At 40.5% G+C, this 20,846-nt stretch overlaps 1 protein-coding gene across 18 annotated transcripts in view; it reads right to left on the bottom strand.

Annotated features, from left to right (window-relative positions):
* nav3 (neuron navigator 3) overlaps positions 1 to 20,846 on the bottom strand; it is a 264,352-nt gene that overhangs the window by 83,171 nt on the left and 160,335 nt on the right. For 17 of the 18 annotated variants that reach the window (XM_016681324.1, XM_016681323.1, XM_016681326.1 and 14 more), the window contains 3 exons: positions 11,418 to 11,490; positions 7,036 to 7,210; positions 1,290 to 1,358 (listed from right to left, as the gene is read on the bottom strand). In XM_016681324.1, coding sequence (XP_016536810.1) covers positions 1,290 to 1,358; positions 7,036 to 7,210; positions 11,418 to 11,490 — 317 coding nt within the window. Of the gene's footprint in view, positions 1 to 1,289; positions 1,359 to 3,648; positions 3,754 to 7,035; positions 7,211 to 11,417; positions 11,491 to 20,846 lie in introns of those variants that run through there. The other variant, XM_016681330.1, reaches the window with a different exon arrangement.

Here is a 20,846-nt window from a genome sequence, read left to right as displayed (position 1 = left end):
GAACGCAGATGCTTCAGCAGAGAGTCTGGGACGCAAACCAAAGCAAAACTCTTCTTTTTTTCCACCCGGATGAAGGTCTGGAACATCTGGCGGCTACACAGGCAGTCAGAGGCGCAGTGCCCGTTGTCAGACTGAGAGTAGCACAAGGGCCAACAAACTGTCAAACACCCCCCCCTGCTGCTTGGATGCAAAACTTTATGGCCCTGTGCTAAACTACTAAACACTTGCATCAAAGTGAAGATTCAGATTTTACTGGGATGGAGTACATCTCCCAAAATATGGTGTGAAAACTGTTGATTACTGATTAAAATAATGATGTCAAAGCACATCAGAGTTGATGGGAATGATGGAAGGAGACAAACACAGAGCAAGAAAACCTGGTAGGCCACCAGAGCTACAAAGAAATAGTTCAGATAAAAGATCCAAATGCCTGTGCACAGTTCTGTAAGGCTAACGTGAAAGAACTGCTAAGTTGATGCCATGAGGGTGAACTTATAAGACTATTTGTCACACCACATCAATAGCAGCAGAACTTTACTACATAGTAGTACAGAACTTTACTAAATCTGTCTGCTACTTACAGCCTGCAGCTTCCTTTGTTGTGTCTTAATTTTACCTTCATTGCACAGATGTTGAAAACTTTCCAAGGGACAAAATGTGATCAGCAATGAAACAAAACTTTCTGTTTGTGTTTGTGATGTGGAAATTCTTTGATGGACGTGAAATTGTGATCTTCGTGGAAACAGGTTCTTCTATTGTACCATAAGGATTTAAAATTGAACAGACATTTTGCTATCAAGTTCTTTTGCATGTATACAATGCAATATGTAAGTAAAGGGCTGGCAACATGTATTTTCATCTATTTAAAAAGATGCCACATATAATGTCATGAATGCTTCGTGGAAAGGTGAACAGTATAATAAAGGTCTAAATTTGCCTGATTAGCCAGAAAAGGGTCATAATTTGTGTGTGTGTGTGTGTGTGTGTGTGTGTGTGTGTGTGCACGCGCGCGCATGTGTGTTCATTTAGTGTAGTAGGTGGCAGTATTTCACTCAAACATTGATCCAAGCTGCCATGACAAGAACTGCCACTCCCTTCAAGAATCTCCTTGCAAAATGCTTAATATCTGACCCTGACTGTTTACCTTTGACCTTTGATAGAGTATCACGAAAATATAGAAAGAACAAGTGCAAACTAGAAAAAAAAGAATGCTTTAAAACAGAAAATTTCTCAACAAGACAGGAATCAGGTGAAGAAAAAAAAAAAAACACAGGAGAGAAGAAATGTACCTTGTGTTTTTCTTCTGAGGTGACCCTATTCCACTGTGGCCTGGAGGACTTGCATATCGTGCTGTGAGACTGCAAACAGACCAGAGAAAAAGACAGATATACAATTAAACACAGTTAGATGGAGAGCGAGAGCAGTGCCTGGTAAAAGTTCTCCTAATCCATGGCTAAATGTAATAATATGAAAGGGAGGCAGAGAGACGGAGCCGGAGCCAGGTGAAGGAAAACACGAAGCACGTGGTGGACACTGCTAGCATGCCAGGGAACATTTCTTTGATTTTTCACATGATGGCTCACACATGTTGGTAACCACAAGCGTATGACTAAGCCAATAACATCCCTCAGTCCATTTATAAAACGGCCAGGGAAACTTTCCCAAACAGGTTTGCGGTGGCATCCTTTGAAGAAAACCCCAAATCACACAGCACAGAAGGCAGGGGTGAAGGAAATGCTCAAAGCACCAGTCACAGTTAGTCACTCGAAGAGATGGGAGTTACTGCAATTATGCACGTTTCAGGCGTGCCGCCTTGTTCGTGTTTGACAGGAATTGGCTTGGCTACATGCAGAGTTGTTTTTCAGTCAAACTAATGATGTCCTGTAAACATTAAAGCGGGTGGAAAGCGGCAAGCTGAACTAAATTCATTTGAAAATTAGCCTCGCACTGGCGTTTGTTGACACATTTCCCTGTTCTCAGCAACAAGATGTAGACTAACTCAGTGACAGCACACGCATAAAAGCAACAGAAAACCTGCTAAGGCCAGAACTGATGACTTGTATTTTTTATCTGCTGAATTCAAGATGAAGCCATTTTTTTTTTTTTTTTAAGAACCGTGTCAGAGTCTTCCCAAGGGAGGTCTAAATGTCTGACACTCCTTGACCTCTGTAAGACTGAATGTGTGTTTGTTATGATGAGGAGAACCTAAAAGGACTCCTTCCACCAGCTGCCTATGTGAGGTCAACAGAACTCTGTCCTTTCTACAAACAGTATTGGCTCCCTTTGTTTGAGACACCTGACATTTTGTCAGAACCGAACGTCTCGCTACTTAGGATTACTGAATCTTAGCTACAACAGGTATTGTTGTAGCTAAACTACTCCATAATTGCAGTATCCTTAAGATTGTCAGAAGAGGGAAATTGGGACAAAAACTGGCATAAAAATCTCTGTGTGAAGTAAGCTCAAGCTTTGTACAATTCCTTCAGCCTGAAACAGTTTTTGCCTAAATTTCAGGGAGAGGTTTGTTTTTAAGAGGGAAAAAAAACACAAACTATAGATCACACAATATTAGAACAAGAGTTAAAAATTGAAAAATGTTGGCTGTATTAGTCTGCCAGAAGCCCCAAGGTTAGTCTCTCTTTTTACGTTTAACCTGAAGTCTAACTCCATCAGCAGGCTCTTTTTACTGTGGAAGTAGAAACCACTTAAGCACTTATTTAAAGAGTTGACATGAGAGTGTTGACAGCAGAAAACTAATGTCTCCACAGATCAAATAAAACATCTTTCAACATTTGTCTGTGTAATGCTCCAAACACTGCAGTACACACGCACACTATATTCAATACTATCACTATCCAATCAAAGCTTCAGCTTGAACACACCATGAACTCTTTCTCAAGGTCTAGCACTCACACATGCAGGTTATACAGTGTGCATTGATTTTTGCCTAATTATAAGTCCAGTCTATCCTCAATGTAGGACAGCAGAAGGTAGAATGCAATACTTAAATGTATGAAAGACGATGACTATGCTGTTATCTGTGTTGGTAAGTGAGTGAAGGTTGGGTGACCACATTTCTCCCAGCAACAGACCCCTTTACATTGCTACATTAATTGAGGAACAAGTAACAAACAGGCTGTCTACAATGTGTTTAATTCACCAAACAATATCTTCTAGATCAGGAGCATCCAGTTCTGGGTAGAGAACATTAGAATGGGGGCTTGTCCGGGATACATATTGCAAAAGTCCATAGAGAAGAGACATTGTTTCTGGTTGGAAAAGGTAGCAACATTTAAATGATATAACTTTCATCCCCAAGAATCAACTTTACACTGAAACTGTAATTTAACTTTCACATGCAAGTTAAAGAGATGCAAGATTTTTTGTTTTGTTTTTTATATTGAACTTGAAATATTTCAGAAAACACAGTTAAAATGTAAACAGAAAAAGTGTCAGTTACAATACAAATTTGCCATGCATTCAAACAAAATTAGGACTTTACTGCAAAGAAGCAACTTCATCAAATTAGTTTTGGACAATATCTTATAAAATTCATGAAGTTGCTCAAATTTGAGTGCTTATAACAGCTTATTGCACACCTACATTATAGGACAACATGTAAAAATTTCATTAAAAAAGACTATTTACCAGTTCATGATGTCAATGACTAATCCAGTCTCCTGAGTTTACCCTGTGATTTCCAAAAATCCACACTCTGGATGCTCCGACAAACATGCAAGCAGCTCAAGCTGTAACTACCTATAAGAAGGCTCAGTCTGGACCAGGCTATTCGCCTTCCCACAGGGCAAACTGCTCTTCCTGTCGCGAGAAACGGCGGTGGGTAGGCGTGAGGAGCGGCGTACCCGGGGGTCAACTTGTTCACCCCACGACATAATGAATTAACGAGGGCGGGTGTGCTGTGCCCTTCCAGGCCTGGTCCCCCCCGACTTCTACAGCTCCGAAAGCCTTCTGAGGCTCATGGCTGTCCAATGGGGAGTTCCCCTTTGACACACACATACGTACACACACATATCTCATCCTCTTCCCCAGAGATACCAGTAGAGCCAGCAGGTGCTGTCTATAGAAAGCTTGCCATACCACAACTGTCAATGAGAAGTATGCCAAGTATGACTCTGTGAATCTGCTGATGAAAACCTTCAAACAAGTTTTTATCTCAAACAAGAATTTATCTGCTCAATCGTGACTTAACGCAGCTGTAAAGAATTTATTTTGAGAAGTTGATTATAGTTTATAGGAACTTTAATCAAAGTTCCTGCTACAGGCACTGTTCGCACAGATTATAGCAAAATAGATCTAGTTTGGTTACTGGTATGAATGTGTAAATAGGTTCTAATCACTTTTTGCGCAAAACCTCCAATATTTTACATGAAATAAAAGAGAAAATACAAAGAGTTATTTTATGGTTGGTTGAAGAATAGAACAAGTCTGTGAAGAGCCTTCCCCACCGGTAGCTACACATTCCTGGTCTACTGAATAAAAGAAGGCTGCTGTTCTCGTTATTGGTTTTAATTTATGTTTATTTTCAGCCTCAGATAAAAGCTATTACAGAGATCATGGATCATGTCATATGTGTAAATACTGTGATGACCTATAATGTTTACCCAAAGTTATGATGTCATAAGAAAAAAATAAATAAAAAAATAAAACAAAATATATATCTGCTAAACAGAAACTCTGTTTCTGTTCTGTAATTTCTCTGAGCAGCAAAAATATGGTGGAGATTTTCAATTGAATAGCACCTGTGAAAGGACCAAAAACAATTCAATCATTTGAAATTTATTCTGTCAGTTCTCCATTTGGGTCCAATCTCCATATTCAGACTCATCTGGCAGAGAAAGGTGTTACATATTGTATAACAGGGTAATGTAGCACCTTTCGATGGAAATTTGTACCTGGCAGTCATTTTGTTTTAGAATGCAACTACTTTAAAACAATCCTTTACTTTCAGCTTTGCAAAGTGGGCAAATGAGCCAGATTTTTACTTTTGAACCGAGAGCACTTAAAAAAATTAAGTGTTATTTTACATGTTTTCATATTATTTTTAGATCAACGTTACAAAGGTGAAGAATGATCAAACATTGGTTGGTGGAAATTTGTCCAAGTGGCTCATCACCTTGCGAACAGATTCAACACGGAGCACACCCTTATTGAAACCACATCAAATGGGATGATGCCAGGCAAATTTGCCCATCTATGTTGCATGTATCTAGCAAAAAAATACATAAATGGATGTATTTGATAGTTTTTTTTCTATGTGAATCTGTCTTCTATGCTTACACAATCGGCACAACAACTGGAGAACGATCAAAACAACAAGGCATTGTATGGTGCAGTGATAAAGTGGGTACCCTATTTTCACCAGCTATCAGTTCTTGATGTAGACCTTATGAATATTGCTGCGTGCTCTACCCCCTTCTCTCTCTCTCTCTCCCATTTCCTGCCTGATTAATGTCCACGAAAGCCAAGTTCATATTCAATTTTTAAAAAATGTGAAGCCAGTGTACATAGGTTTTTAAAGATCACATTACTCGTTAACACACTCTCTTAGAATAAAGGTCAAAGAGCCCTCTGCTACCAAACATTCACAGATTATCAGCTTGGTTAACAGGAGACAGATATAATTGTTCTCCTGACCTTTGCTATGACGTCCAGAGTTAATAGTACAGGGATGGAGACAAAGAAAGCATAGAGCATATGTGGAAATGAAGTAGGGTGCTGCACAAAGGCTTGCTCTGAATTTATCTGTGCCACTTTATTCAACAGGCATCGGACCAGAATGCATGGTTTGTGACAACCTTATCTGCATACGGTGGAGTGTCTGTAACTTTTCCACCCAGCTAAACTGATACAGTGGTAGTAGTGCGTATCACACTATAGTGATGCGTGTGAAAACCATTTCCACCTGTTGTGGGCAAGATGAGGTGTGGGCTGGTAGTGCAAGGCAGCTGTGGCCCTAGTGACCTCTGACACTCAAATGCATGACACTGACCGTAGCTTTGCCTCCCTTTTTACCAAACCAAACACAGCGAAGCTAAAGATGTTGACAAGATCAACTTGCTGACCAGCTTCTCCTCGAACAGCGAGGCTAACTGATCTTACGGAGTGGATTTTACACACAAGGGAGAGCAGATTACAACCAGAGGAACATGATCTGGTGAGGGGAATGCTGCTCATGTGTGGCATCTCAGACCTTCCTTTAGACCATCCTCTAAGGCTTGCTGTCTATTTACGTCACACGAGGCCAGAACGTCTTTCCTTTTACTGCCGAGCTGATTTTCTGATGTAAGATCTGCTGTAAAGTTGAACCACTTCTTTTGATAAGTAAAACTGGGCTGATGTTTGTTTCCATCTTAACTTTGTGTTTGTGCTTCAGGAGGGTGAGGGAGTTGGACATGTAGTAGTTTTTAGGTCTTGTGACAATAATATGGATGCAGCAAAGTATTCTGGTGTTTTGCTGAAGCAGAAAAAGTATTGTAGGTGTTGTGGTCACTTTTCGCATCCTGCCTACTACATCAGCATCTTGGACATTCGTCAACTGAGATTGCCAAAAGTAATCTCACTATTTGCTGATGTTACTAAAGTTAGTTTCTGCTTCAGAGGTTTTCAAGCTAGGAGCTTCTTGAAAATTAATCTTGTATCTCAGAAAACACAAAGTGCATTTTCAATACTTTTGTGACTTTTACACAAGCACGGCAATATATGGACTAGTAAACAATTATATGAATTATTCTACTATAATTGCCAATTCTTTAAAAAAATCATTCTGTCTGACTTTTTAAAAAAATGTTGCTAAAATCTCATGTCATCTTGTTCCTGTGGATCCAGGATTATTTCACATGGTGACACACTTACACTGGCAGTTCATTGGAAACAGGTTGCATATAAACTCCTTTTAATTTTCATCACCACTAAATGGCGACTCTCCTCTGTAGTAAAGCCTCCACTTTAAGTCAACAAGCATTTCTAACCAAACCACATTGACACAATCGGTAAACGAAGAGCGGAGGACCCCACCTGGACTGCATCTCTTGTGTTTTGAGGCTGCTGGTGGACGGTGCAGTGCTGCTGGTCTGCTGGCTGAGCTCCACCAGGGACTGGTAGTACTGCTGCTGCTGCTGCTGCTGCTGCTTGTAGCGTGACAGGATGAAGAAGAGGCCAAGGATGCTCTTCAGGTTGCCATTCCTGATCTCTGGGGGGAACAAAGGGGACGGAGGCCGTGAGTTGCCGGGACCTCGACTTCTTGGCTAACGAGTTTGTCTTGGATGTCATGCGCTGCTGCGGGGCGAAGCGATTTACGGCCAAGCACAGTCGGAGCACATTCAATGAATTAAACACAATCTGCAAGTGAAAGTGCTGCGGCGGTTTGTTTTTCATCCGCCTGTGACTGAAGTGGTGTCTTGTGACACTTAAGATAAATATTTTCCATCCTCTGTATTGTGTCTTTCAAACTCTATGAAATGAGCATGTGGTGACTTTTGAAAAAGCCCTCTTGGGGACGGAGCTTGGGAGCAGCTGTTGTGCAGCTAGCGTAGGAATGAACTGTAGAAGAACCATTATCCACAAGCATTATCTGCTGAGGATCACAGCGATGCTGAGAATAGTGCTCATAATTTGGTTAATTATAAAAAGATAAAGCTCCTCTTTAATGAGTTTAAATGCTGGGCGAAAGTATTCGAGTTTCCCACATTTTTTTTTGTTGAATTCACAAACTTGACATTTGTTTTTCTTTACAGGCAATTCATTTGTAACAAAATAAGATCCAAAGAGCTTAAAATCATTAAAAACATCATACAGTCACCTATTGTGAAAACAAGCAACGAATGTCACATTTTGTCAAATGCCATCATCAAAAACATCAAAGCACGTCGAATATGTTGATCAATGTTGTATTTACTTCTAATCAAAGGCAACTCTAAACAGGTTGGGGGGGTTTTAGCCGTGGTTTAAAGGAATTCAATGTTTCTGCAGTTTTGCAGTTTTATGGAAGTTTGTTCCAGATCTTGCTTTAGTCGTGTTACTCATGTGAGAAACAAGTTCAGAGATATTTTTCAGCCGCATTGGGGTTGATGCTGCACTTTGGTCAAATGAAGAAATCCCGTCTTGATAACATGCTTTCGTCATGCACAACGACAAGAAAAGGATTTCAGATTCTGATTCAGAATTGTGAATTTCTCTCAGGAGAAAAACATCAACTGGTAACTTTGGCTCAGGCACTCATTCTTAAATGCGGTCCACAGTGAGAGATGGCGCGCTGAGGCGGGGCGTAAATGGCACCGACTGGCGCAGGGGCCTTTATTCTCTTGTTTAATCTGCCGAGGCGCACACACAGTACTCAGCCATGTATGGCTTGGACTGTTGAGACCGTGAAACTAAGAGAAGATTAATCTCTCGGGGATTGTTTTTCATTTTATAACAGCCAGAGGCAATAATTCATACTGGGCCTTTGAGAGAATTTCAACAGAGGGCTTTTTTCCCCCCTGAGCTGTAGAGAAAGTCAGTGCTACAGATTTGAGCTGCTGGTAATAGAAACTTTTGGAAACTGATAAATAACTCTCTTTGATAAGCATTGAAAAAAGGAAAAAAAATAAATCAGCACGCTGAGAGAAGCAGCTCATGAGCTCATGTGATAGTTGGACTCAGAGGAAGTTAGCAAGAGGGGATTTCTTAATTTGACCAAAGTGCAGCATCAGCCCCGATGTGCAACACACTGTGGGTGGAATAAGGCTTTATTGCACATTCTCTCCTTTATTCCCACTTTTATATGAGGAATAATCAATAAGAGCAGATACTGGATATCCAACTGTAATAAAACCTGGATTTTGTACAACTTTTCTTGTGTTTACTGCTATTTCAATGGAAAGGGATGGTTGTTTTTTCAGGGGGACTTATTCATTTGTGAATAAATTATGTGTATTTTATTACTTTTAAATAAGAAAATATCTATTTTAGAGATAAGGGAATATCTATTTTCTTATTTAAAAAAGTAACAGAATTATTTGTTTATTTGCATTTTTTATGCATTTCTAATATTGCATAACAAAAGGCTTAAGAGGTTAAAAGAAAAATCTGCAGAATTTTTGTAATCTTAATGAATAATCATCAGAACAATCGATTAATAAAACAATCAGTTGCAGTCTTAATCTATATCCTCACAAATCAAAGTATCTAAGATGTTTGTTCTAACATCTAACGTCTCCTGTCTGGTTCCATTTTGCTTTTAAGTTAGTCTTAACTCTATCTTAAGTCTTGTTCCGTACGGTACAACTTTTTAAAATTTAATTAAGGACGTTCTGTGGGCAAAAGGGTGTCCTACCCAGGACTAGGTGTATCTAATAAAGTGGCCGGTGAGTTCCAGTTGACCCTTCATTCTTCCTCTTACCTCTACATCTTTGTAACTTGACGATCCTACACAGAGGAGCGCTTAAGGTTGCAAATGCAAACGCGCCTGCAGAGATCCAGCAGGACGGACCTTACAGTGGCCAGCTTGTCCACAACTTAAACTATTAGGAGCCTGTTCTGCTAACATCATAGCTGCTGAGACCGTGCACTTAAAAAAAATTAAAAAAAAAGATTAAAGATCTACAGTTAACATCCCTGAGTTTCCTCATTATGAACGCCGAGCCGTAAAGTTTGAGAGGGGACTTTACACCCGTGTTTAAGGCCAGAAATGGACGACTGAACTTCCTGCACATAATTATCACATTTCAGGTTGTAAAAGGTTTTATTAACTCACTTTGATATTTTTGGTGTGCAAAGTGTCAAAGTTAGTTTTAAAGGTAGTCGTTTCATGCGTAGGACAGGCTGTAAACGAGGAACATTTCACGGTTCGTCATTCGATACATGATGAAAGTGCAGAATAATAAAAAGAGAAAAACAGAAACGGTCAAAACGTCAAAGCCATTCATGTCACCAAAAGCAAGAAATAATAATTTGAGGTACTTTTTTTTTTATAGCAGCCTCAAATAGTCCCAAGCTCAGCAGAACAAAATAAATTCTGCTCTTGCATGATAAAAAGGCTTTGATTTGAATTTTATTATAGACTATAACCTCCCTGAGTGGCAACGTCTGTTAGGGAACCTAAACACGCTCCGGCAGATGACTTTTTTGTTTTTTGCCGGAACTTTGGTTTACAGCCTCCCACGAGTGAAAAAACACAGTCAGGCTTTCTGAAGACATTATTGCAATAATTCCTGGGTTCCTGTGTGCACATCAAACGCTCCGTCCTATTTAATTCCCGTGCCTTGTAAAAACATAAAGAACGCATATGTCAGGAAAGCCCCGGGGGATTCAATTAGGACGCGAGAGGACGGGCACGGCCGCGCCCGCAAACGGAGCGGAGCGTGTACCGTGAGAGTGGAGTCGCTCGTGAAACGCATCAGCAGCGGCAATGAACGCCGTAACCCAATAGCCCATATATCCACAGACCCACTTTGGAATTCCAAGCTTAATGAGTCACTTTGCTGTTTTTAGAGCTGGAGTTGGAGGGAGGTTACAGAATTCGGAGCTGCTGGTCAGTGTGTCAGTCAGACTATTTCTGCTGTTCGAGGGGTCAAGGCCACGTTCGTGTCTTTGGTTCTTTGTAGGACGAAACTACGTTGAACAAATGAAAGTTGAAGACATTTTGCTTGAGTAGTTGAAACGTTATTTCACAATTAGACATTTAGTTCAAATAGAAGTTCTTTTGACCAGCTTAAAGTAACACCTTCTTTCTATGTATTTATTTTTGTTAGACATGTGTTTTTTTTTGCAATATTATGCAAACTAATGGGCAGCGTGGTTATGTTTGTGTGATCAGGAGCTTCCTGCATGACTTTTTTTATTTTGTCTTTTTTTCATTAAACAATCCAGACTTCATTTCAGCATTACATGAGCTAAAGTTTGTTCTTGAGACTCAAGTCCCAGACTTCAAATGGTCTGAGTGAAATCTTGTGCTTGTTAGAGCAGCTTGAATCGTCATATGCACTTTTCTTACAACACGCTCTAGAGACATGTTGTGATGGTCTTATTTTATATTCTAATCACTTTAAATTAACTCTGTGCAACAGGTGTAATTTGGCCCATATTACATCATGAGATGCTGGGTATCCTAAAGAGACGATACACAGAAAGCCTGGTGACTTTCTTGTGTTGTACACAAATCTCTAAAGGACTTAACTACATTGGCATTTTACCTTTCTATTACTGTTAGGTTCTATATCTGATGTTAACTGATGGCAACCAGGTTTCTGGAAATGCAGGCACTTTGAAGGTGCAGACAATGGATCACAAATGATTGGGTTGGTAAATTTAAATGCCTAAAAATGCCTCAATTTAAAGTGTAGCACCACACACTTTCATCTGCGCTTCATTCAATAAAAACATTAGAAAGGTCTTAAATGTTGAGTCGTTCGCCTTACCTTCTGCTGAGAGCCCTTGGACATTCACTCCTCTGGCGTCCAAGAAACTGAGACAGGCATCCACATTCTCGATCTAGAGAGAAGACAGCAGACAGTCGGCATGAAGGACGGAACGCAGTGAGAATGCGATGAAACTTAACATTCATTGAGCCGAAATGTCTCGAGGCACGGGGCTGAGAGGAAGGGGTAGATCAGCAATATTACCCATAAAGAACATCATTGTGTGGCTCCTACAGACCCCCGCACGACCCACTGACCCGGCTGCATGACATACTGACCGCAGTGTGCTACCACCTACACAGCCACATGCTGACTGTGTACGCACTCAGCTAAATGCACACAGATATCCACGCAAACATCTATGAAGTTTGAACGGAGGTAAGAGCCTGTGGCCTATCTGAGACTTTGCACAACCTCACGCAAAACATTCAGCCTCTGCTTTCTGACGGCTCCGTATAGGCGCCCTGCGGTTACGGATATTAGGGGGGATTTTTGCCTCGGCTGACAGCGACTAGCAGGCGGCTTCATTAGCATTGCAACCGGCAGCCAGCGCCGACCCACAGGAGGTCTTTTATGACGAGGTTGAAGGTCACGGCGCTCTGTTTCAGCACAGCGTGTCAGGGACACAACGCAGACCGGGCTGGGCGACTCAGCGAGACGTCCAGAAGGCAATGATGATTCACGAGACTCAACTCCCCCCCACTCACTCCCTCCCTGCTTTGTGTTGCCCGCTCAGCGCCCAAATCCATCTTTAATAATCAGATTAAGTCTCAGTAGAACCGAGAGAATGACATATCTGACTGCAAACCACTTTTCTCTTACTGAAGGTTCAATTCTATCCTCTTTTGTGACCTAATGATCTGTTTTTCTGCTATAAACAGAAAAACAGAGAGTGACAAACTGAATGAAGTAGATCTGGAGATCTACTTCAGTTGGTCATCAACTGTTTAAACAATTTAAAATAATTTTTTGGGATGCACCAATATAATAATTTGGGCTGATACTGATATTAGCTCTGCTGTTATGGTCAACAACAGATATTTACCAATACAAACAGTATATATTGGAAACATACCACATGGTCTGGACAGTTCTTACTAGACATTTAAAAAGAAATGACTAAACATCAGTTGATACTGATGTTAATGCCAATATATTGTGCATACCTAAAAGTACAATTATTCTGAAATTAACCTAATTATGATGACAGTTCAGGACAACAGAGCAACTAAAAATGTTATTCAATCTGGGCTTTTTTTTTTTCACACAAACTTGCACTATGGATTTATGCTAGCTAAATGACCAAGAGCAAACAGATTAGATGTTTTGATGTATACTACATCAAATAAATTCAAAGATATTTTTTCTGGTTCAGTTTTATAAGATACACAAAAGCCTGATTTCTGCCTGAGTTGTTGAATTAAGAAACTAATAGAACTTTTCTGACAGCATGAAGGATTTGATTCCCAGTTAGGAGTACAGAATATATATATCTATGTGTGTATATAAAAAGACGGTGACATCAGAGCAGAAGTGACCATCCTGACAGTTGAACCCTTTAAATTCCTCACTCTTGATCCAAACATTGCACCCTATTTAAAGCAGGAGCATGTTACAAGTGGCACACGTACTTCTTTCTTTCCTCGACACACATTTTAAATACATGACAGAACTTGAAATCCCTGAAATTCCACTTTGGGTTCTTATTCCAAATGGTAACTTGAGAAATTATAATAACAAACCTCTGGGTGACCTCCCGTAGATTAAAGAACATTACTTTAAAGGATTGCTTGGGTACAAAACAAATTTGGTTAGGGTTAAGGCTAACCCTAACCTAACTGTTGTTAGGCTAACCGAAACAACAAAACTATGAAATAGCAATGAAATTACCCCATTTCCCACTAAATGCTGGTCTGAGCCGGCTACATCAACGAGCCGACAACAACCCAGGCATCCACACACACACGCGCGCACACACAGACTTTCTCCATCTGCCGAACAAAAATCACCACCTCACCGCACATTTTTTCCTCACCGGCAGGCACCAAATAACCTTATATGTGGGTTCCCCTAGTCTCTGCCCACACACCACACACACGGCCTGACACATGTGTGCCCTGGTGTCTTCCTGTTTGATTAACCCACACACTCGCTCTGAAGTTTTGTATGTGGAAAGACATGTGCCGAGCAGCAATCGGGACCGCTTCATTGCTTCGGGTTTCATTAGACTCAGCGAGAACATCGAGTCCGGTGCTGGTGTTTGCTAAACCGAACAGCCACAAGTTGGTGGAAAAGGTGTTTAATGAAAACCCCTTCAGTCAAAGCAGGCGTTATTACAGACAAACCCAATAGGGCAAATTTAATGAAGCGCACACAAACAAAGAGCAGAAGCACCTCATGCCTCCTCCGCAGTCAGTGTGTGTTTGAAGCTTGATTTAATTGCTGATTAAGACACGTATAAAGGGCTGAACTCATAAACACGCAATAAATCGCCTCAGCCAAAGCTGTCAGGCTTTTAAAGACAACCTACATCACTGAACAAACACGCATCGTCTTCCACCGCTGCAGACGCTTCAATGTGGTCTTCACATAAAACCACTGTTTGTTTTCGAGCAGCATTAATGCTATAATGATGAAATATTGTCTGAAGGCGTCAACGATGGTTAGGTCATTAATGTTCTGCAGGATTTGGGTGATGTTTAAACGGCAGGGCTTTGTGGCCTCCTGTTACAGAAACCATTTAGTTGTTTAGTTTTCCGACACGGGCCGGCATCAAACGCAACTACAGATGTCATCAATGGCAAATCTGGAGAGAGGACTGATGCCAAATGCTGAGGAAAAGAACCATCAAAGACATGTTGGATCTTTGTATAAATGCGTCATACTAAAAAAAAAAAAACAAACCCTCACATTTCAGAATGTGTGAATAGAGCAACTATCGGAGAAAGATGATTGGGACATTAATTTGAGAGAGCAGGAAAAAAAAAGTTAAACTGTCAAAGTCACCAAAATACTGATAAAGCGCCGTCTCCTCTCATTCTCGTGAACCTAACGTCATCCAAGTAAGGACAAAATAAATACTCAGACTAGTAAAAGGAATAAAACTAAAAATATTGAAACAATTGGTTTAACGCCAATCATTCTGGAATCATGTTGCTGTCTATTACGCCATGGGAATGAACTGATATTATGATCTGTTAGTAAAGGTGCAAAGTGAAAGCCAACAGAAAACATGATAAATGAAACATTTTTGATGTGTGTTGTTTTGGATGATGGCGCTCATCAAATTGTCATGTTTCTTACTGGTTTTCTCAACTGTTGACATTATGGTGTCTTTTATATGACTTTGTATTTTTATACCTTGTTGCTGAAATGTGTCATTCAAATAAGTCTGATTGGTTAATTGATTGGATCTACAGTAAATATGTATGTTTGAATCGTAGCTAAAATTTGGAGAGACAAGTTTAACAGTGACCCTCCGACTTAACCCTGAACTGCATGCCTAATAATTAGAGAATCTAATCCAGGAATCTCCTAGAATAATAAGGTAATATTATGGTAGGAGGCATGTTTCCCTGCCATAAAAAGGTTGGATTCTGCTAACTTTAAACTACACAGCTAAACATTGGTCTCACCAATCATTACCATATTAAATAACCATCTCATATATGGGTTTGGGTTCAAATGATATTTCAACCCTCTGCTCTCTCTTTCCACTTCAGTAAGAGTTGCCAAACGACAAAATGAGGCTCCAGATCCATCTGCTTAATACCATCTCTCCCATCCTTGTGTTTAAAAAAAAAGAAAGAAAGAAAACAAGAAGAAGCGGTGCTGCGGTCGGTCGGGCCTCCCTAAAGATATCGAGTGACATGTGTAAGATGAATGGAACTGGAATGGGTTATCCCTAAGATGCAGCTGTCAGAAACAAATAGGCCAACACCTCAATTACCACTAAATATGGAGGGGAAAACAAGCTTCTTGAAGACAGGGCTGGAAAAACCACAGAATGATGCTGAATAATTGAAGGGTTGTGCTCAAAACGATGCATAGTCACTGGAAAATACGTGCCACCTTAAATCCATAATTCACTCTTCCAAAATCCCGCACGATTCAATGTTTCATGAGCGCGACTATTTAGCGAGAAAGTCTCCGGGTGTTTTCTTTTTTTTTTTCCCTCTGACTTTAGAGATTATTTTCATATTTACTGTCATGATGATTGAATCAGTTTTCAAACATGCGAGCAGAGCATAAATCTTCTCCTGACTGGAGCCTGAGTCAGAATCTGAGGTCTGTCACAAAAGAGTCTTTTGTGCAGAAGCCACACCAGCAAAGAGCTCATTGGCTTTCGCAGCAACTCTTTACAGCAACAGTGAACTTTTATTTAGCTGGAGGTGGAAATCAAAGTCTGGCGATGAGTCAGGCAAAATAAATCCTGCACATACAAACCAGTGAATCATCTGAAGCATCCCCTCCTCCCCCTTGCAAATAAAAAAATCAATACAGACCAAAGATACAAAATATGAGCTGTTGCTGCAGAAATCGATGCATCAAAATGCCATTTTGTCCCTCAGTCAGTGTGTGCTGAAGAATGTTGGTACAAATGTACATTTTCAGCCAAATAAATCCACATAGTCACATTTAAAACATGCATTAGTACCGAACATCAAAGGGAAAATGGGCAGCAACGACCACCTAGAACTGTCTGACCCACAAACTGTAGTGTACTTTATTCATATTTGATCAAAACTGCTGCAAGCAGATTGTTTGAGGTATTTTGGAAGGAAAAAATTGGAAGAGGTATATTCATAAATGCTTGACGGTGAAACTGCATTGAAAGTGGTTCTAGACAGTATCGACTCAGAGGGGTTGAACACCAACAAACACTAACATACACCACACTTTTACCAATTCTGCTAGTGTAAATATGTTGAAAATGATTTTTTGGACATATTAATAGTAAGAAAGTCAGTGTAATAAAACACAGCTGCTAAGAAACCTTGAAATTGGATCATTTATACAAATGTAAGTAAAGAATCTGCTGTCTGAAGCCCAGTGTAAATGATTAAAAACGCAGCGAGGGAAAAACTGCTTCTCTCCGCGTAAATAAACAAGACCTGAAGGTTACAGCAACTGAGTGATTTCTACAGCGACACGTTTTAAAGCCGTTTAGCCGTCCTGCCGCCTCCCATACAATGAGGCGCTCACATCGTCCGTGACCTCTCCATCATCCCCGCTCTTCGGATCGGGCTGCTGACGCGTGCACCTCCCTCGGTCTTGTCCTAAACAGTCCACTGATTCCTCTTTCCTCTCTCCATCCCTCCGCTGCTGATGCCTCCGAAGCGGGCCGATCTTGATGGCTGATGAATCAAAATGGATTAAACGGCTCAGGGGTTCAGAGCGACCAACGGGCGGAGGCCTGTTATCGGATTCCGTCTCATAGTCCAGGCATCATTGCTCATCATGTCAACATTTTGCCCAAGGAAACTTTTTTTTTTTCTTCCGTCTGACACAGTCATTTATTATTGATCCGGACAACGGTCTGTAACAGACTGTCATGGTTGCTGGCCGCATTCATCAGACCAATTGTTTCCATAAAGGCCAAGCTTGCGTTCATGATGCGCTGTACCATAAAACTTCTTTTATGCAGGAACTCCAAACTAAAATTATTTCATTCCAGTAGCAGACATTATATATACAAAACAAGGACCGTGATGGTTTTATTCTTAAGTGTAAAGCATGAAATTATTTGGATCGCATCCAATATGACATCTGCTACACAGACGGTGTGTGTGCGCACGCGCGTGTGTGTAAGTAAAATTTAGTGTGAAAAAGCAGACCAAGCCAAACTGAGATGTTTCATGTGCGACAGCTCAGCCGTCGCAGATTTCATCTCTTTAACTGACTTTTCACGGTCCGAGTCAAATCTCATTACCACTCTTGATGATGATGATGATGATGATGATGACGATGCAGTAATACAAATGGCAGGATGATGAAATGATCTGTAAAAGATTTTACTTATTCTTTATCTCTCCCTTTTTATTTTACGTTATGTGTCCTTATGCAACTTATCTTTACAACCAATAATAATAAAAACCAATATCTTGCATTACAAATGCAATTGTGGTCACATAATGTAACTTGTCAAATACAACTTTAAATGAGAAAACTTGTTTCCTTTTTTACCCATGTCCTCTTAGGGGCTCTGTGTGAATATAGTAATACTGAGGTATTTATACCCAAAGTGTCACATTGTGAGATACCAGCCCATTGGTATTCTAGTCTTTTGTTTGTGTTTTTTCAAATGAAACTTTGAAAGCTTCTCAGATTCACAGAAAACTGTATCCAGTGTAACTTAATCTCTGTTAATTGCTTTGCAAATTATTCAAGTATATCCTTTAAATGCTATGGATAAAAACTGCAATAACAGCAGCTAACATTGACCGAGTGGTGAGAATTACCGCTTTACTTTTGGGCCGTTGGGATAATCAATTAATTCTTTGAAGCAAAACAACTGGGACCTTTAAAACAGATCATTAAAATGCATCTCAATTAAGACCCGCTGGTGAGAGAAAACTAGCACCGTGTTGGTCTTTAGAGTAGGTAACAGTAAGTAAAGCCAAGCAAGCGATGTTTAGAATGAGTCAACAGATTTTAAGTGGACACCAGCCGTCGGAGGGAAGCTTCACCAGTTTTTGTCTCCATCGCTTTTACAGTGTATTCTGTAGTCCGGGTCTAAGAAGGTGAACATTCCCAATCCTACTGACTGACCATAACACAATACGAGACACATCTACCTCAGTGAAGCTGCCCCCCCTCCCACCTTCTTCAAATTAAACACAATTGTTGTCCAACATTTGTGCAGCAAAAATTATTGCAATTGCCGTTTACACTTTAAAGATATTTGTGGAAACAAGATGTTTCCAGAGATCATCAAAGGTCAACCATGCCCCCACACACCACACTAAAAGATTTACTAAATCAAATGAAATATGTTAAACAACTGAGCTGCGTTTGTAATGCTACATATTTTGCTTGTGCCGTTATTTTTAAGATTCAGAAAGAAAAAAAAACAATCCTCGACCCCACGCTACCAAAATCAAACAAAATTGATAAGTTCATTGTGGTATGTTTATGTAAATGTCTGTAGAACAATTGAATGACAACATATTTGCTTAATTTTGTAAGGTGGCACACACCTTTACTCAGGTGACGTCTCTGTTTCTGTCTTAACTCAGCTCAGTCTGAATCTTCAGTGAAGTTCTGTCATGTTATTTTTGTTGAGATGAAACTAATGTCTGATTGGAAATAATCAGAATGAACCCCCGCAAAGACCATCGATTCCTTGTTTCTGGGATTATGTAGAGAGCAGCAAAATACACAAAGTTGGTGGATGTTTAAAATAAGAAACATCTGGATGGATTTCTGAGCCACTCCAGAAGCTGTGAGGAATTTTCAGTATGTGACCTTACCTCAGATGCTCCTGTCTTACCTTGCATGGCTCTCTGTGTCGGATCAAACACACTCCGGCTATTCCTAGATGGTGTGTATCAGGTGCTGCTTCCTCTGCAGCACACACTGCAGCTACTGTACTTTAATATCCCTTCCTCCGATATTTCACGTATTTGAACTTAAAGCGTTAATGTAGTGTTCTACTAAAATATACCCTCAAGTAAAATCCAATACAACCGGTAGCTTCAACTAATTGGTGGACAATTAGTAAAATCCACATGGGTGTGACTGAATGTAATCTACTGCTGAAGTTCTGTGAAGGCCTCAGATGTCTGTTAGAGAACATTAGAGAACAAAAAGGACACAGAAGAGCAGTAGGTGGCGCTAAATACAGGAGAAATCTCAAAGAAAACATCACATTTTCAGATTTGCAAAAAAAAAAGTGAAAACCATCAATGATGTTCCTTCCATTGTCATTGACTACTTTTTGTTTTATATCAGATGGAATCACAATAAAATACACTGAAGTGTGAGGATTTAAAATGACAAAGCGCGAAAAAGTGAATAGCTGCGCTTCATTTGCCTCTACATAATCCCTGTTGATAGAAGCTGTTACGGTGGAAAGGGTCATGTTCAGCCTATTTTTAGAAAGTAGGAGTACATTTCAACTGTGAATCTCTTCCATAAACGTTGCCTTTTCCTTCTGTTCAGCAGAGCAAGCCTCTCTCAAAGAGGAGCAACAGCGAGGTCTCGGAGATAAACCGAAGATGAGACATGTGTAATGTCATGCTGCTGGTAGCTGAATATGATGCCAGGCAGGCCGAGTTCACTGAGGGCGAGGAGAGGGGATAAGAACCTAAAGGAAGCTGTTCAGCTTTCAGCGTATCCTTGTAGAAAAACTTTGCAATGTCATGAAAAAAACAAAACAAAAAACAAATACAGCAGCTTGGGAGTCAAAGGAAGCATGCATCACATTGCTAATATATGATTTATATTCTGTCCCTTAATTGCCAAATTCTTGCTAAATCAGGAACGGGTCAGAAACCGGAGTTGGTGCAGCTGGATTCAGCGACTGAGGAAACCAGTCTGGATGAAGGGTTAACAGTCTGTCACTCTGCCCATTTAACACGCCAGCATTCATCTCTCTTAACCGAGCATCTGTCCGTGTCATTCACTTCGAATAAGTGATTAAAAGCTTCCAGTTGGGCAACAAGCGAGCCTGTAATGAGTCCCTGGGCGCTCAGTTTAGGCCGGAAACATTTGAGAAGGGTCAACATGTGCAAGAGAAGCAAGGGTGCCCAAAGGAGACGAAGCTGGAGAGCAGTTGGCACAGTCAAAACGGAGCATCACTGTCATATCTTTGAAAACGATTATTTTTATCCAGTTACATAAGCAAATGTACAGAAAACAAAGATTCCCAAAAGGTTACTTCTGGCTCTAAAGCGATCAATCCACCAAACCAAGAGTCAGCTAGTTACCTCAGCCTGCCAGGAAGGGGAAGGTGATCAATTCAAAGCAAAGATTAACAGTGAGAGGCAACACGGTGGTGCATCAGTAGAAGCTTGGCTCCTGCTGCGTCTTTCTCTCATCTGGCTGGTGTGCAGCGAACCTACAGATGGGGCCCAGATGAAGCTAGTGGCCTTTAATGCTTTCTGAAAACCCCCCCTAAACTCAAACAGGTCTCCACACCCGCTCCAGTCCCGGTTCTGAGGCCAAAATTCCACAACAGTTTGCCTTAAATAACACCGTAGGAATCACTTGTGCTGAGTGGACGAGGTCATGAGTTCACGTTCACTGTAAGTGAGAGATTTATAGACACTAGCTGCGCAGGATTGAGCCAAGTCATCACTATTGCTTCTGCTAGGCACTTTAATGGTAATCTCTGAGATTAAATGCAGGTTAAAATAAGTTGTGATGTTGACTAATAGTCAACATTACTTAAAGCTATCCAAGATTTTTTCTCAGAGATTTTTTCTT

This window comes from Poecilia formosa, unplaced genomic scaffold, assembly GCF_000485575.1.
Source record: "Poecilia formosa unplaced genomic scaffold, Poecilia_formosa-5.1.2 Scaffold277, whole genome shotgun sequence".
In the NCBI taxonomy this organism is placed as follows: domain Eukaryota; kingdom Metazoa; phylum Chordata; class Actinopteri; order Cyprinodontiformes; family Poeciliidae; genus Poecilia; species Poecilia formosa.
The sequence above is the reverse complement of the archived record's forward strand: the minus strand, read 5'-3'. Positions and strand labels throughout refer to the sequence as shown.